General features: G+C 37.1%; 1 protein-coding gene across 1 annotated transcript; it reads right to left on the bottom strand.

Moving 5' to 3' along the window:
• Window positions 1-8,588: 8,588 nt before the first annotated feature.
• On the bottom strand, window positions 8,589-9,920 carry LOC125489371. Its single transcript, XM_048625126.1, has 2 exons — window positions 9,710-9,920; window positions 8,589-9,096 (listed from the first exon to the last, which is right to left on the bottom strand). The coding sequence occupies exons 1-2, from the start codon at window positions 9,867-9,869 to the stop codon at window positions 8,891-8,893; spliced, it is 366 nt and encodes a 121-aa protein (XP_048481083.1). The 5' UTR covers window positions 9,870-9,920; the 3' UTR covers window positions 8,589-8,890.
• Between the last annotated feature and the right edge of the window lie 7,926 nt (window positions 9,921-17,846).

The following is a 17,846-nucleotide window of genomic DNA, read 5'->3' as shown; positions in this document are numbered from 1 at the left end:
TGACCCCCTTATTCATAGAAAAGTTACAGAACGTTTTAACTAATAAACTGTTTTTCCCTCTCCGACAAAGAACAATTTGTTCTTTGACAGAGAGGGACAAAACAGTTTATTAGTTAAAACGTATTGTAACTTTTCTATGAATAAGGGGGTTAAGCTGCAACTGCAACAGATGTAATATTCTTATGAAGTTCCTCACGAGTCTCACGACCGGCGACCGTTGGAACATACTATTACATAAGTAGATTATTTTTATATCAACCCGCCGAGGTATTCCCGACATTGATAGATTGCGCTTCTCTCGTTCCCCGCGGGAAATTATTTAAAACGTTTCCACCATCGACACCCGCCTGTTGACTGCTCGCTGTATTAAACTGGGCCACGCTGAAATCACAATATAATTATGTTAGTACTGACACTGGCGCCCTGCCATTACAACATTTAGCTAGGTACCTACATAATGCAATGCAATATTAGGGTGACAAAATAATAGGCTATGTCTGAAAAAATTTAACAACGCTCATAATTTTTCCGATGATAGGAATAACCCTCCGTATCATCCTAAAAAAATCTCAGATTTTTCCTATGCGTCAGTAATTTTATAAAAATAAAAACATTTCAAGTTTCACAAAACGGGGATATGATGGCACTTCAGGACTTTTTCCATCGTCTCTATAGGCATTTAAAAAAAATATGACAGGTTTTGATGTGACGTTGTTTGGACGTTGTAGGTCTATGGATAGACGTGTGACCTTTCAGTCCTGAGACCTTCGAGCTAAGACTCTTGAGTCAGTGTAATGACCCGCTCGTTGGCATTGTCAAGCTGAAACTGGTCAGGTTTCTATGTACAAGACTGGACCTTGGTGTGACCAAAGAGTATGTAAAAGCTGACGCCTGTCAATTTTTTCTTTTTTATTGCCCATATATTTTTATAGAGACGATGGAAAAAGTCCTGAAGTGCCATCATATCCCCGTTTTGTGAAACTTGAAATGTTTTTATTTTTATAAAATTACTGACGCATAGGAAAAATCTGAGATTTTTTTAGGATGATACGGAGGGTTATTCCTATCATTAGAAAAATTATGAGCGTTGTTCAATTTTTTCAGACATAGCCTATTATACGTCCGACGCACACTGGGCAATCAGCGAATGACGCTTAAGGTCTTCGCACATTATAACAACGCGGCAGCAACTCTACTCACACTCTCGATGAGTAGTCAACTAGTTGATCCACCCAATGGTCACTAGTGGACGACGCGGTGTCAACGAGGGGGAAGGCACGGGGCGGACGGGTGGGCTGGCAAATGGTTGCCCGTCACACGTCAGTCGCAAACGCATAGTCGTTGCGTGGACAACGTGTGGTCGTTGCGTGGACGACGTGTCGGGGTTGACCTTTAGTGTACGATGCGTAGGCCACTCGTTGTACACTACTTAATAATCATTTTTTGAAATTAAACATTGAACATATGACACAGGGCTTAAATATCAATGTCTAGCACTAGCATATAGACGACCGAATGGCGTAGTGGTTAGTGACCCTGACTACTGAGCCGAAGGTCCCGGGTTCGATTCCCGGCTGGGGCAGATATTTGTTTAAACACAGATATTTTGTTCTCGGGTCTTGGATGTGCCCGTAAAATGGCAATAGGCCCGCCCCCTATTACATTGGGACTAACATAACACTCTGGCGAAAAGTAGGTGCAGCAATGCACCTCTGCCTACCCCGCAAGGGAGTACATTAGTACAAGGCGTGAGTGTGTGTGTGTGTGTGTAGCATAGAGTCGAGTCGCCGGTGAGTTGTTATAATGTGCGAAGACCTATCTGACTGCATGCCTTTCACAACGGCGACGAATCCTAATCCAGCTCTGTATGTCACCAATCAAAGAACTTGATACCTAAGAAATCCACAGAAAAATACATAATTTTAATCTCGAAATTTGTAGAACAATAACTTTATCGTGTTCTATTTAGCATACAATAAATAGGTATGTTCCTACATATTTTAATGGGCAAGTATTTGAAAGGAAGAAAGTAGGTAGTTACAATAATAAGCTGCAAAGTTTGCAAACATAGAGTACTAAGTATGATAAATAAATAAGGACAACTTTATAAGATCCCAGCCGATAAAACCAAGCAAACTTTGCTTATCCTGGCTTCTGGAACGGCCGTAGTAAACAAGAAGCCTACTTCAAGGAAACTTAGCAGACTTTTACACAATACTTCAAGAAATTTGTATTGTATCTATAGCTTAGGTTGCGTTGGTTCTATGATTACATTATAGGATGTTCTGTGTGTATTATGTTAGGTGATTCGACGGAGCTGGGATACTAAAGATTTTAATAATCACTATGTAATTGTTATATGTACAAGAACAACACAGAAATACTTAATAAAGTAAAAAAAATATTCTAAAGGAGATTTTAAACAACTAAACCAAAACGCTCTCGCTTATCGATATCTGACAAACGAAAAAAGCGTAAGGTAGACTCAGTTCATCCATTTCGAAAGCTTCAGGAAAAAAAAAACATACACACTATAATAGATTAGTTAGTACATAACCTTTCTTTTTCAGTCGGGACAATAATTAATTAAAACGCGGATACAATCAAACTATAAAGTCCACATCAAAGAGCTAAGAGAGAGCTTGCTAAGACTTTTTATGATCATCAGTTATTTACTTACATTTACATACATTTTAATAATTAGTTAGGATCCATTTCCGTTTTCACGACTTCATAGTTGAACTGTATGTATGTACTTAATAACAAGCTCTCCCTCCTTGCTCGATATATTCATCTATATCGATGTCCATGGTATTTACATTTCGGAGGAAAATATCTACTTTATACGGAGCGACGCTGTTTACCGTCGTCTCAAATCTAGTATTACCCTTTCAAGATTTCCTGGTAAGGTCTTAATGACTTCTCTGAGCCGAATACGAATTAGGAATTTGGTATTCGGTTTGAGCCTTGACCCTTTGTCAAGGACATATTATACACACACACGTACACTCACACACACTCACACACATAACACATCGGCTCGTCACCGCTAATGCCACGTGCGAAGCTAATATTAAGATAGCGCTTTTCATTACAATGAAATAAGTTACTAGAAGCATAGCTGTATCAAATATATTATGTAGATAGATTTTTATTTAAATGCTTTGATTTAAATTTATATATGTTAAAAATGTATTACCTACCTATTCTAAATTAAAATTATAACTAAAAATAAAAACCCATCACAGCACACAAGATTTACTACCGTAACTCATACAATATTTCCATTTCTTGGAGAAGAAATAAAATTATGTTTCCAAGTTTGAGATGGAGTTCCCAACTACGTTGCAAAGATTCTCGAATATCGGTCAATCGTCGTCGTGCAGTCACTTTGTTGTGTCTCTAATTCGATTTGCGTTCGCAATTTTGTAGTTCAATGTTTGATTTAAAATTTTACATTCTATTCAACTGCTGCTTCACTGTATCTGCTCTAACTACAGAGCAATAAAGTGTTCAAAAGTAGCAATTCTATCTAGAGTTACATAAATGCGATCGATTCATACAATCAAAATCAGTTTTCTTTTTAATAATATTTGTTTCTTTCAGAAACCAAAAAAGCATAGGTAACCCAGCACGGAAAAGGCTAATTTTTATTAAGTCCTAGGTAATATCGCGCCCAGAGGTATAACGTGCCGTAACCTACAAAAACCAATAAAATAAGTATTTTTTCCAATGATTTCTCTGTATACTCTCCCTACATTCCACAGGGAACTATTATTTGATTTATTTGTATCCACTTAATGGAGAATCATAATATTTTAGCGATCATTTTGAACAATTTCCAATAATAAAGCTCCTTTTGGTCCCAAAGGCAGATGGAATGGCTTTATTTAAATGATACTTGAGTTAATTAATTGTAATTGTTATATTTGTTAAGTATTTTGAAAATATTACAGTTTAAATATCAAATTCAATAAAAATATTGGTAACCATTAGCTGTATCCATTTAGGTACAATCCTCCTCTTAAATATACTGGATTGATTTGAGTAACGGATAACTTTAACTGCTAACTTTACAGCTGAGAAAAATTGTTATCATGGTACTAAAAAGTAAAATAGCAGAAAAATATATTTTGTGGAAAGAGTACTTACTTCAGATAAAATCGTTTACTTTAAACGCACTTCAAAAGATGCACAACCACTGTGGAGTGTGGAAACAAACAAAATTGCAGAAGTGGATATTTATTAGCATTGTTATGTTCAGGATTGCACACTCAAAGCTCGTAAATACCCAGTTCACTGCTAAATATGGACTGCCAGCCACTAAACGATCCCGGTTGCGTTATCGACTTGTGATTAATTTAGTCCATAAATAAATAAATACTGGCCACATGGCCAACTGTTTACAACACCATAGAGATTTAAATAGCGCTTTTTAAACATGGAACAGCGGATAAAGCACGGTCGGCTGATGTCGTGAGGGATCGGGTTACGTTATTTGTACAAGTAATGGCGTATGCCACTGTATGCCAATATTGCCAATACGTTGTACAATCTAAGTGATGTATTGTTTTTCAGGCAGAAGTACTTGTGTGGTTGCTTTTGTTATTATTGAAATATTTTAGTATTTTATGTGTTAACTATAGTGACTTACCATGTTAGGTTAGTGTAAGTATCATGTTCGTCTTCGAATTAAGCAAGTAAATATAATAGCACTAGAAAAGCGATAAAAATCAGATTTGAAACATGACAACAATAAGCCTTGGCTGTTACAACTGCCATATATTTCGATGTTTTGAAATTCTGCCAATAAGAGGCCAGTTAGTTGTAAGTAATAACCGCATAGAGAACTAACCGTTTGTTCCTGCCACGATAACCGTGAGAGAGAGGAAACGGCGTAGTTTGCGGAATGGTAGCATTACCGCACAGACCGACCTCACGGGCGGCAGACGGTGGCCATTATGAATATCATTGCGAAACTTTGTACCGTAAAAATGAAGTCATTTAAAAATGGAATGACTTCTTTTATCTGTTTCAGATTCAGATAACTCGGGTGACAGATGTATTTTCATTCGTGGTCGGTTCGACCCGCGTAAAGCACAGTAATTTGCGAGATTATCGATTCGGAGTTTAAAGCGAAGAAGCGATCATGTTTAGTATCGGAACCGGTTAGATTCTCTTACTGAATGCAATGGCATTCCCTTATCAATTATTATCACTGTATGTTTTTAACCTTTTAACATTAGACGCATTTGCAAAACAAAACAAAAACATCGGTCTATGCATTCTATATCACAAAATGCTTAAACAAATTCAGTTCAAATGCAATTGGATTTTGATGAATGATTAAAATGTAAACTGAAGCGTAAAACGATGTAGATTTCGATATACTCGCCAGCGACAGCCATGCGTCAAATTGGCACTCAACAATTTGTTGTGGAAGCCAATCAGATCAGCATTGTCCAGTGTACCAGCTTTAAATATTTATATGCATATCTATTGGTCGATTATTATATTCATACAAATTGGGCATTGAATTTATAGATTGTGAGCTTAATGTTTGGTAATCCCCTGGCCCAAAATGAAAACTAGGTACCTATATACCTAATGATTTAATGATGATGTAGCCTACATAATGTTATTTAAGTGATAAAATTGATAATTACGTCTTTTTAACATCAAATACGTTAATTCACCAAAACCTCTTTCCACCTCCACAAAAACGTATGCAAAATATCCTAAGTTTGACATTTACGAATGCAGACACAATTCGGTCAACAAGTGAAACACGGATTTCAGCATTTTGCCAAGCGAGCCAACAGCTGCATACCGCCCCCTCTTTGACTGTGTCAAAAGTGCGCACGAAAAATCTGCATTCCCAAATCCGGAATGAATAAAAAAGTGCCGGTTTGGTCCCATTGTAACTCATCGCTTCTATTTTTATGTACATGGATTGTGCAAGCTACATGAAATTCACTGTAGTCTTCTAGCTAAAGTCTGATTTTCCGTGCCAATTTCTCCATTGTCGGTTATCTAACCGACAGGGATTGATTTATAAATTAAACTTCATCTCCATATAAAATTCATGACAGATGTGTCAAAAGTTAACCACTACTCCTTGGTTATGCTCAAACCGAGAATGGACAAATTGGCACTTAATCTCAGATACTAAATTGTCAGATTCTGAACGGTTCATCAATAGTCGATTGTTCGCTAAAAGAATGATATGTCACTTGAGCACGAGACAATCGTTGGACAACGTTCAGTATCTGTCAATTTACTATCTGAGATTAAAAAAAAGACTTTACATTTGTATGGTCTTGCTAGCCAAACTCTGTTAGGTCCGGTGTCTCAAACCGCCATTTGCAGTCTATGCGAATCCTTTCCCGGCGAGTTGCCAAGCGCCCACTGAGTGCCAACCTCAATAGGCCCAACGACGAGTATGGACGACGGGTCACTAACTGAATCATCTAATGTTATGGAAGAATGTTAATATGCGAATTGGTATCCGTAAGGAAAGTATTAATTTTTTCTTTAACCTGGTTGACTCTATCCCAGTGATACAGGAAAAATCTAAGTAGGTAGTAACCAACCCAGAAACTTCTACATAACTTCGGAAATTTTATTTTTCAAAGCTTTTGCAACATTCTTCAAAGCAGATTTAAAGCCAATTATACAATAGTGGGTTTCTGACCGCACTACAAGTAACAGGACATTCTCAAATTTTAATGAGAATTCGTAAGTAATTGAACTTCAGGTAAAACAGCTGTACGTGGTTAGACCAGTCGGTGGCTTCGTTAGTGCTATTATTTTGAAGCTTCCCCATTCTTCAAGAGGCACGTTCTTGTGGATTAAAAGTCTGTCTACAGTTTTTATTATTATTATTCCTTGCACAACTGGGGACAGTGGGAAAGGAGTCAATTTACTTGTCATTTTTGTACCTAAAGAAAAACTGAAGAAATCATAATATGAATTTCTTCAGTTTTTCTTACGTTTCTCAATTTTCATGTAAGAAAAAGACAGTTATAATTCTATTAACACCTAGGTTACTTTCGGCTACACACTTACCAGGCACCGTGTAGATTCATTCCTTACTCTCCTAAATGCACCAACAAAGTGAGCAGATTCCACTTGCATTGCAAAGAAGTAGTGGCAATTCTTTCTTACTGAATTAAATTACAGATCTCTTTAGAAATGCAGCAGTCGGGCAACTCCATTACGAGCTTCTTTACTGAATTTATTAACAATTCAAATATTCAAGCCTCAAAAAACACGTCCCTCGAGCTATAATCCTCCAAAATTTAAAGTCAATAGAAACTATTTCTGATGATGCCAAAAAATAGTCATGAAATAGTCATAAATAGTCGTGTTTTCCAAAAAAATAGTCGTATCATACTTTCGGAGTTAGAGCTATACTTTATGGAGGATTATAGCTGGAGGTCTCCAGCTATAATCCTCCAGCCTCTGCAGAACAAACGGTAAGGCCTATCGACTTGGTTAAGGTCTCAAAAAATAGTCGTGAAATAGTCGTAATGACATGCCAAATTTCAGAAATAGTCGTCCAAAGATAGCAGAGATATAAAGGTACTTTGCTGCAGCCCTGGTGGAGGATTATAGCTGGAGGTTTTGAAAATATCGAATATCTTTGGAACTACTATGACTATCGGTTTGAATTATGTCTCAAAAAATAGTCGTGAAATAGTCGCTTCTATTTATTATAATTTTAAGCTTGATAAAAGCTGTTAAATAATGATATCAAATTCTTCATACAAATCAAAGTGGACGAGAATGCCAAAGCGAGCCAGTACACAAAAATAATAGCACCGTAGCATTGAAGTACTCATGTCGAATTTATCTATAAATCATTTATTTCGTCATACTTTGCATCAATAGTATCTAAACTAATCTTTGGTATGACATTTTATTGCTTTTGCTCTTAGCCTTTACCTTACTGTGTACAAAGAAAACGTATGCCTATACACGCACACATTTATTTCTGTTATCTTGACAAACGATAGCGATGACGACTACAGCGATGTAGTTCCTAGGTCAGTTATTGTCATCCCTTACTATCCCGTAATCAGACAAATATTGCTATCCTTGTCTCCTTTCTAACCGGCATGCATCGCACGCATAGAACGCGTGAGCGAACGTGTCACCGGTTGCATCTTGACAAGCAATAGCAAAGCGGTATTTATTACGTCCCTTACTATCCCGGGATCACACAAATAGTGCTGTCTTGTTTTTTTATTAGCGTTGATGTGGCCGCCACCTCCGCCGGTTAAATTGGGATTAGTTTTATTGAAGACGCAGTACAGGGTAGCACTCAAGCGATAAGAATAAAATACGGTGTTTGAAATATAACTAATTTAATTACAATCGCAGGCCGAAAGTACTTTTATTTATACTTAAGTTATTCATTAAACAATCTTTAGGTAGATTAGGTTTCATACAATTATCTCAGTATTATTTGTCTATTACCTATAAACATATTTAGTTTAATTTAAAATAATCACAGTTGGTTTATTGCTAAGTAATAATATTTTTAGAGACTAGCTAATTGATTGATTAAAAAAAAACAAATTTTATTAACCTAAAAACACATAACCTTTATTTGAATTTATTTACAAACGAAAATATCTTACATGGGAACAAAATCACTGTCTTACACTTATTAACAATTGCAAATTACACAAGTACACAATAATAGAAGAAATAATAAGCAAGAAAAGTACAACCTCACAAATCGCGTCGATCACCACTACCTAACTCCGATGTTCACGCCTTGAGAGCTGCCGCGGGAAAGAGGGCGGCGCCTCTCTGCGGCCTGCTTATATAGGCTCGGGTGGCGGTGGTGGCATGGATCCGTCACACCGTATGCCGGTTTTCCTTACACGGCCTCTCCTGATACGGCCTCGTCCTCGATGGCCGCTTCCTGACTCGCTTCCGTGGGCAGCATGGGACCAGCAGGGACTCCGTTGGACGCTTCCACTGAAGCACCGCTCGTTGATGGTCCATGCTCTGCAGTCGCTCTGTCGGTAGATGCAACTGCATCTCTTGATGATGCACCTCCCTGAGACTCGTTGCAGCCGTCATCTGTGTATGTGAGAAAACCACATGTTAGGCTTCAACAAATCCGTATTAGCCAAACACTCATCTCTTGCATTCCATTCAGTAGTCACGTTCATTTCACGCACTGCATAAAACTTATAACGAAGACATGTGTGACTTCGTTCTTTCTTACATCCATACGTACTTCATTTTCATTCATCATTACTCCTATGAGACGTCTCAACAAATATTGCGCAAAAACTAAGACGAGAGCTATCCAACAGTTTCATAACTCTGTCTTCTGCAGGGGCCCCCTCACATGCTGCCGTAAACAGACACGTGCTGCAACAGATAATCACATGACATGGTCATCTGTAATAACACTCAACCATAGGCCTCGTGTTCTGCTGGTCTATGTCGCCCAAATATGAGTAACATCTGCAAGCCAGTACCCATAGTATTTAACCTTCGCAACTCACTTTGCCAAAGTTTTCAATAGGTACTTAGTTATGTGAAATGCTAAATAAGAAATTTATAGAGGTTAGAAGTAAATGGGGAGTTTTTTTTTTTTTTTTTTTACTGAAATAAACTGATGACAACGTAAATTACGATTATGCGGCATGATACTAAGGATAACTGACTAAAATGACCATCTTACCCTCAAAGAAGGCAGCACAGCTCTCGGGACACCACTCTCCCTTCCACGGCACCATATACTCGGCCGCGGCTTGAGATGTCTTCCCGTAAGCACCGGAGAGGAGCTTCAATTCATAGCGTCCACTCGGTAAGGCCTTGAGAACCTTGTAGGGCCCTCTCATGCCAGGATCCAGCTTCCCTGTGGACTGGGAGAATTTGATGACGAACACCAAGTCATTCACGTTAAAAACACGGGCTGGTGTCCGGTTCCGATTCACATATGAATCCTGCTGGGTTTGATTCTTCTTAAGAAGCTCACTAGCTCTGCTTCTGACAATCTCCCGCCAAGCTTGATAGTCTGGCCGAGACCCTTCTGCTGCCACATCCTTCACCAATGCTTGAATCACAGGGGTGGTTCCATCGGTCCCGATTAGCAAATTTAAAGCGGAAGCTTGCGTAGATTTTTGCTTAGTGATATTAAGTATAAGCTGTAGCTTACCAAGCACCTCAGACCACGCAGAACCCTTATGATTTACCTCAATCCTTATCATGTTTAAGACAGTACGAATGTATCGTTCCGCCTGACCATTGGAGTGGTGCATCTCTGGGGTGATGTAGTGTATTTCGCTGCCATGTTCCTTAACCCAGTTCACGAAGCTTGAAGATTCGAACATGCGCCCGCGATCGGCAACGATGAGTTTTGGAACCCCAAAAAGAGACACAGCATTTGCCATCACGCGTTTAAGTTCTACCGCGTCTTGTCTGAAGATCGGATATAGGAGGCAGTATTTGGTGAAAGCGTCCACCACGACCAGGACGAATTTGTAACCATTGGATGCTGGCAAAGGACCCAAAGCATCAGTGTGCACGGTTTGAAATGGAGCGTCGGGCTTTTCCCAGGAGGTTATGTGTTGGTGAGGGGCTCTGGGTACTCGTTTATTAGAGATGCAAACGAGGCAGTGAGCGATGTACTTTTTTACAAAGTGTATTAACGCAGGAAACCAAAAGTGTCTCAATATAAGATCTATTGTTTTATCAGCACAGATGTGGTCATGCTCATCGTGAAACAACCTAAGCAAACTTAACCTATGGCCCTTCGGAATATAGGCTAATAGCCGGGACTCTTCTCCTACAGGACTGTATTTGTAATAGAGAACGTCATTTTGATAAACATAACGTCGGCTATCTAACTTGCCCTCTTGGAGCTGTTGAACAAGGTCCTGAGTTTCACCATCGGCAGATTGCGCTATTTGTGCCCAATTGCGAGGTTTAGTTACTTGGTGAACATAGATTGGGGGGTTACGACTGAGGTAGTCGGCATGAGCCATCATAGAACCCTTTCGATATTCAATATCGAAAGTGAAGTCTTGCAAGTACACCCACCAACGGGCAACTCTAGGGAGGAGATCATGTATTCGGAGCCATTGCAGTTTTTTAGCGCATTACATCAATGCAGTCATGATAGTCTATCAGCGCATTACATTGATAGGCTGTGTTTTCACCTGAAATAATAATGGGTAGGCTTATAGGTAGGTTATTACACATATTTTTTTATACATATATTTATTTGCCTAGTTTCATTCAGAAATACAAACAATAACCCCTTTTTTTGCTATTGAGGGGTAAATATCCACATTTAACCAGGACTACCATATGTATGTAGGTAATCGATGATACCCACATATTTTCGTATCTACTAAGATATGTACATGAATGCCTTGATTGCATGTATGCACAATTTACTCGCTCATAGTGTAAAATTGCTAATTGAATAACAATCCCCATACATATTAAGCATAGATATTAAAAAATAATTTGGCTACGTTACTTCAATAAAAAATCATGTTAATAAATAAGCTGAGCATAACAAAATGGGATGGCTTGCTTTGATATTGAGTATTAAAAAGGATACTTACTTGCAATATTCAAACATAGCACTCACTAAACACTCTTATCTGCATCCACTAATATCTTTTAGAATATAACATCTTGAATATTCATTTGCATATAGAGCACTCGCAATATTTTAACAACCAACAATAACACCGATCGTGACCATAGTTTGCACTAAACTGTAAACAAATTATCAAACAAAACATGCAAAATACTAACCCCAACTTCACCGTTGGCGGCGCGCGGCGGCGGTCACATAAGGGACTTAATAAATACCGGTTTGCTATAGCTTGTCAAGATGTTATGCGGTCGCTCACGCGTTCTATGCGTGCGATCATAGAATAACGAGACTAGCACTTGTACTTGTTTTTCTATGGTGCGATGCATGCAGGTTAGAAAGGAGTCAAGGATAGCAATATTTGTCTGATCACAGGATAGTAAGGGGTGACAATAACTGACCTAGGTACTACATCGCCGTAGTCGTCATCGCTATCGTTTGTCAAGATAACGGAGATAAATGTGTGCGTGTATAGGCATACGTTTTCTCTGTACACAGTAAGGTAAAGGCTAAGAACAAAAGCAATAAAATGTCATACCAAAGATTAGGTTAGATACTATTGATGCAAAGTATGACGAAATAAATGATTTATAGATAAATTCGACATGAGTACTTCAATGCTACGGTGCTATTATTTTTGTGCACTGGCTCGCTTTGGCATTCTCGTCCACTTTGATTTGTATGAAGAATTTGATATTATTATTAAACAGCTTTTATCAAGCTTAAAATTATAATAAATAGAAGCGACTATTTCACGACTATTTTTTGAGACATAATTCAAACCGATAGTCATAGTAGTTCCAAAGATATTCGATATTTTCAAAACCTCCAGCTATAATCCTCCACCAGGGCTGCAGCAAAGTACCTTTATATCTCTGCTATCTTTTGACGACTATTTCTGAAATTTGGCATGTCATTACGACTATTTCACGACTATTTTTTGAGACCTTAGCCAAGTCGATAGGCCTTACCGTTTGTTCTGCAGAGGCTGGAGGATTATAGCTGGAGACCTCCAGCTATAATCCTCCATAAAGTATAGCTCTAACTCCGAAAGTATGATACGACTATTTTTTTGGAAAACACGACTATTTATGACTATTTCACGACTATTTTTTGGCATCATCAGAAATAGTTTCTATTGAGTTTAAATTTTGGAGGATTATAGCTGGAGGCACGTCAAAAAACGGGTGCCCATTTCATACTACGCGTTGATATTGTTTAAAATTATGTAATTCTGTTTACAAAATTGTATGTGTATCTAACTCAAAAAAATATATTACCCAGCTCATAAGAGACAGGGGTGTTATATTTTAACGTGTATCGACTTTATATGCGACAACGGAGCGATAAAAGTTAAAACGGATGAACCCAACTTTATTATTTTTTTATTGGACAAATAATAATATTACCCCTACGAGTACAGTCATGTTAAACCGCGCTTAACGCAGTTCTTTTCAGGAGGTTTAGGAAATACGTTCGCGGGAGCCAGTGTGCGATCGACATTCCAGCTTGCGTCGGTATTTTTCAATTTAGGAGCTAGTGTCGGTGAGCTATGTTGATTGATGAGCATCCAATGTTAGCGAAAGTTATGGCTTCTAGAGTTTCATACACAAGTTAAACACGTCACTGGGAAAAACATAAACAAGGATTTCTTTGCAATTTATTATTAGTTTCCACACTTATTTACAAACAAGGATTTCTTTGGAATTTAATATTAGGGACCACGTTATTTATTTGACCTATGCATACTAATTACACAACAGTACAGTAAGAGTAGATAGTCAAGAATACAGTAAGAAGAGTTACAGTACTCCTGTATTGATTGTACTTCATTGTGTTTGATTAAATAAATAAAATATGAGGTTAAGTTATCGACTAAACGCGTATAACTGTACAAGAGAAACATTTATTTGACTCTAACAACAAGATACCAGCAATCTAATAATGGAAAAATGGCTTGAAAAATATTACGTCTATTGTGTGAGAACATTTTACACAGTAGAGATATAGGATAATGGATAGCGCGATTTGTGTCACGTGCTGACAAATACGGCCTATTAGGAACACACAGTGAGATGTCTGGATGTTACAAGTGGGTCTTATGCTAATGTCTACCATCTTTTGTCTTTACCATAACTAATTATAATCTTACGGATAAACCTTAGGAAAAAAACTTTATCTGCATACCGAAACTCTAAGCCATGCTTAGCCCGCGTTAAAAGGTACCTATTATGTATAACATGGCTTTAATTGTTACAAAAAAATCGGTGATCTCTATTTTCATTAATTCGGATGCAGAGCAGAGCCTCTCTCGCAGTTACAATACTTTCAGTCGGAAGCGAGCTTTTAAGTAAAATATGAGAGCTTTTCAACTTTTATCACCGAAGCCTGGTTTTTGTGACAACTTTCTGTGACAAAGGATTGGTTAGACCGTTAGGCCTCGTTCCAACATTAATCCTTTCTGAAACACCGCCAGTGAAATATACCTTTTCATTAAATTGCGAATACCGCTGCTTCTGATTCTGATTTGAAATATTGTTAAACATTCTTCTCTAGTTAAAGTTGTAATAAAATACCAAACCACTTATAATAATACACTTAGTAGAGAAATGATATGACCCTAGTTTTTAGACCTAGACCAACATTTAACATTTACACAAAATATTGCCATACTTCCGGATGTGCATCTACTAAAGGCTCATGCTGTATGCCATTCAGTTACTAACTGAAGTTATTACTTCTACGTACCAAACTGAAGTCAATGCTATAGCGTTCAGGTCGGCCCGTTTAATAAGCATTTTCTTTCACCAATGATAATCGGTAATTGATAGAAATGGGGCTCTCCAAAGAACGCTATAAGGACTTAGCATAATTGCGTGAATAAACTTTTTCAGAACCCAATCTACTTTAACCAACATAACAAAAGAAACCTAACCATTACAGAAAGAATACCTACTTACTTACGAGGAAAATAATAATATACTTATCAATTTCTCGATCATTGTTATAACTACATCAGAAGATACTAGTATATTTTTCTTACCATGAATCGCAATAGGAACCATTCAATCTTATCGTCTGGAATAAATTATTTCCGAAATGGCAATAAGCTTTATGGTAGGTTTATTATTTGGGAACGATACCTATATGCCGTATTCGGCTTGAAAATACATCGGAACACAACATTATACCTTCCCTGTAAATCTGTAGATACCTAATGATAAAAATTAAATTAGATCTGTCTTGGAGAATATGGGCAAAGTTACACATAGGTATTTACGAAAGAGAATAGGTACATTCAGCTGCATAAGTAGCTATACACTTTTGAACCTTGTCAAACTCACTAACTGCTTATTCATTCATTCAAACATTGACGTTTTGTTTAGTAGGTAGTTTTGACAAGGTACAAAAGTGTATAGCTACTTATGCAGCTGACTGTACATACGTATGTCAGATGTCTACATAAGTACTTGTTTGGTATTTCGTCGTTATTGAAATTGTTTTGTGTGAGTTTTCCGATCCTCCTACTTTGCAATGTTTAAAGCTGTAAGGCATACATGAGAGTTGTAAAAGATGCAAATTATCCTATGTACCTATCCGTTTTGAATTGGGATTAAACACAAGACTACAGGTGGGTTCAGCAATGAAAAGTATTATAGTGCAAACCTCACCTACATATTTTTCTTGTTTATGTTTGGTTTAAAATAAGTTCATGTAACAATTATTTGTGACTTGGGTAAACCCTTATTTAAAAAAAAAGTTATAGGACGCTTTAGCTTTTGAATTGTTTTGTCCCTCTGTCAAAGAACAAATTGTTCTATGTCAGAGAGAGACAAAACAGTTCAAAAGCTAAAGCGTCCTATAACGTATTTATGAATAAGGGGGTTAATCTTTATTATTTTGTGTTACTTTTTATATTTTATTGATGTGTTTACTGTGCAGCACCCACGGCACTGAATAAATGATTTCCTTTCTTTCGTTCAATCTTAACAACTCTTTTTATACTTACGACTTTTGGAAATTCGCGAAAAATAATTTTGTTTCCCGCTAAATAGAAACTTTGATGGTCACGAGACTTTTAACTATGGAGAAACAAATATATTTTTTGTTTTTTTTTTTTAAGATAACCTTTACTTTATTACCTTTTGGCTTAGTATACCACTGTTGCAACACCCTGTATAAGATTTAGGGCGGCAGCTCCATATCTCGCCCTTGCTACATTACGACTACCATAAAGTATGAACGAAATTGGATTGTCTCATGGGGAGGAAATGATTACACATGAATACGAAGATATAAAGCCACTGTTAGGTGCCAGCAGAAAAGTGAAATTAAGATGTTTATTTGGTACTTACGGCATAAATAGAAATGTAATTTTGCGTATTAGTACAACCCGCAAGAGCTTACTTGAAACGTTCCATTAGTACTTATTACTTTCGTGTCTTCTTCAATTAGTTTTTGTTAAACAATGTAAAAAGTCTTCTTTTTTTAAGAATAAAAGTATAAAATAACTAAAAGTTCGCCCAGCTGTAAATATGTGCGCCATGAGCCATGAGTGGCTGGAAAATAATGAGTTTGAAACGTTCCTCGTATCTTTTTGCAGTCTGTGCCCGATGCTACTTCAGAATCAGCTACCGTTACAGCAGTGTAGTCCTTAATATAGTGCAGTAAAGGCTATGTTGCGTTCCTTTATATTGTGTAAGCTCTTTACGGTTTTTGTATCGTGAATTCGTTCAGTTCGCCTCTGTTAGTAGTTTGTTAGTTCGCGAGGCATCCACGCCCACTCCTGTGGAAACGAAAAGTTTAACCAACGTTTAGTTACAATTTTCAATTACAGTTAGTACGTCGTAGGTAGGAAGAATCAGTTCCAGAACAGACCATGATTTGATTCACGCGATAATAATGATTGAAATTGATGAATAATAATGTTAATTTGAAATAGCAAAGCAAACAGGTACTTATTCAGTGCAATTTGCAAATGTGAAACAAATATTTGCATACAGACATTATTCCAGCGGGCGGCATTCGCAGTAATGTTATTATTACATTGTGAAGGAAGCTCAGCTTTAGATACTAAAAGCTACATAATGAGGGAGCCACTACAACTAAAAGCCGTAAATACTGAATGTTACTGGGAGATTATAAATTAAAAGCGAGTAGCGTTCCCGTCGACTAACAACCCGCATAATTTATTGGTTAGCTCTTAACTCGCTCATGCTGGCGTTTTTAAAAAAATACGTAACTTGACAAAAAATATATAGGTAGTACTTAAGCCTAAAAGAGATGACTCGGGGGCTCATGCTGAAAAAAATATCTACGGAAATTTTAGAAAATTTACGATTTTTTTAGCTCTATTTTATAGAATTTAAAAAAGGCACAATTCTTATTATATCTAATATCTTATTAATAAGATTCTTAATCACCTTCTTTTGGCCTATTGTAATAAATATCCTGTATCTGCGTTATAAGATAAGCTTTGAAAACCAATACATATCTTAACATCTTTGAAATAATTAAATATACTTTTTCATTTATTTACAGACTCATGAAAAGTCGCGCTGTTTGGTGAAAAATCAAAAGGTAAGCATACTGTACTACTACCATGTTATGTGATTAGAGTCGCTTACTTCTCTGTGAATATACAATGTGTTGTTTTTCGAACACGGCAAACTTTGATTTTCAAAGTTATTCAAGTAAATGTAATTTTTTTCTGTTTTTTTTTGTCAAAACTGTTAGATTAGGTGCTTTTAACTTATTTTATGTAGCTTTTTAGCAGTTGCGGATACTTTTATTGGATAGAGATGACTTTTTGCGGATAAAATCATTTTATTTCATATCCGTAAGGCGTCTAAATCTCGAGATATGTTTTTCTATGAAAAAGAAGAAAAAATTTGTATCTAAACTTTAAAATGGCCGCCATTTCTAGAATATTGAGATATGACCCCACATATTGGAGGTTTTTTCTCGAAGAAATTACTCGTAGAATCCCCCCTTAAAGTTTGTCGGGTTCGAAAAACAACATGTTGTAGAAGTAAGTAATAGGATGACCGCCAGCTTTAGCCTATACTCAATGAAACCGAACCTGTAACGGAAATTTAATGAGGTAAGTACCTAGTACTTCTCTCTATTCTGAACTTATACAGGTGCATAACAAGCGAATGCTTTCAGTAACTGAGCACCATGAAAGATCTAGGACCTATAGGTACTA

This window comes from Plutella xylostella, chromosome 13, assembly GCF_932276165.1.
Source record: "Plutella xylostella chromosome 13, ilPluXylo3.1, whole genome shotgun sequence".
Classification (NCBI taxonomy): Eukaryota; Metazoa; Arthropoda; class Insecta; order Lepidoptera; family Plutellidae; genus Plutella; species Plutella xylostella.
Note: the sequence above shows the minus strand (reverse complement) of the source record. Positions and strands in the feature narration are given on the sequence as shown.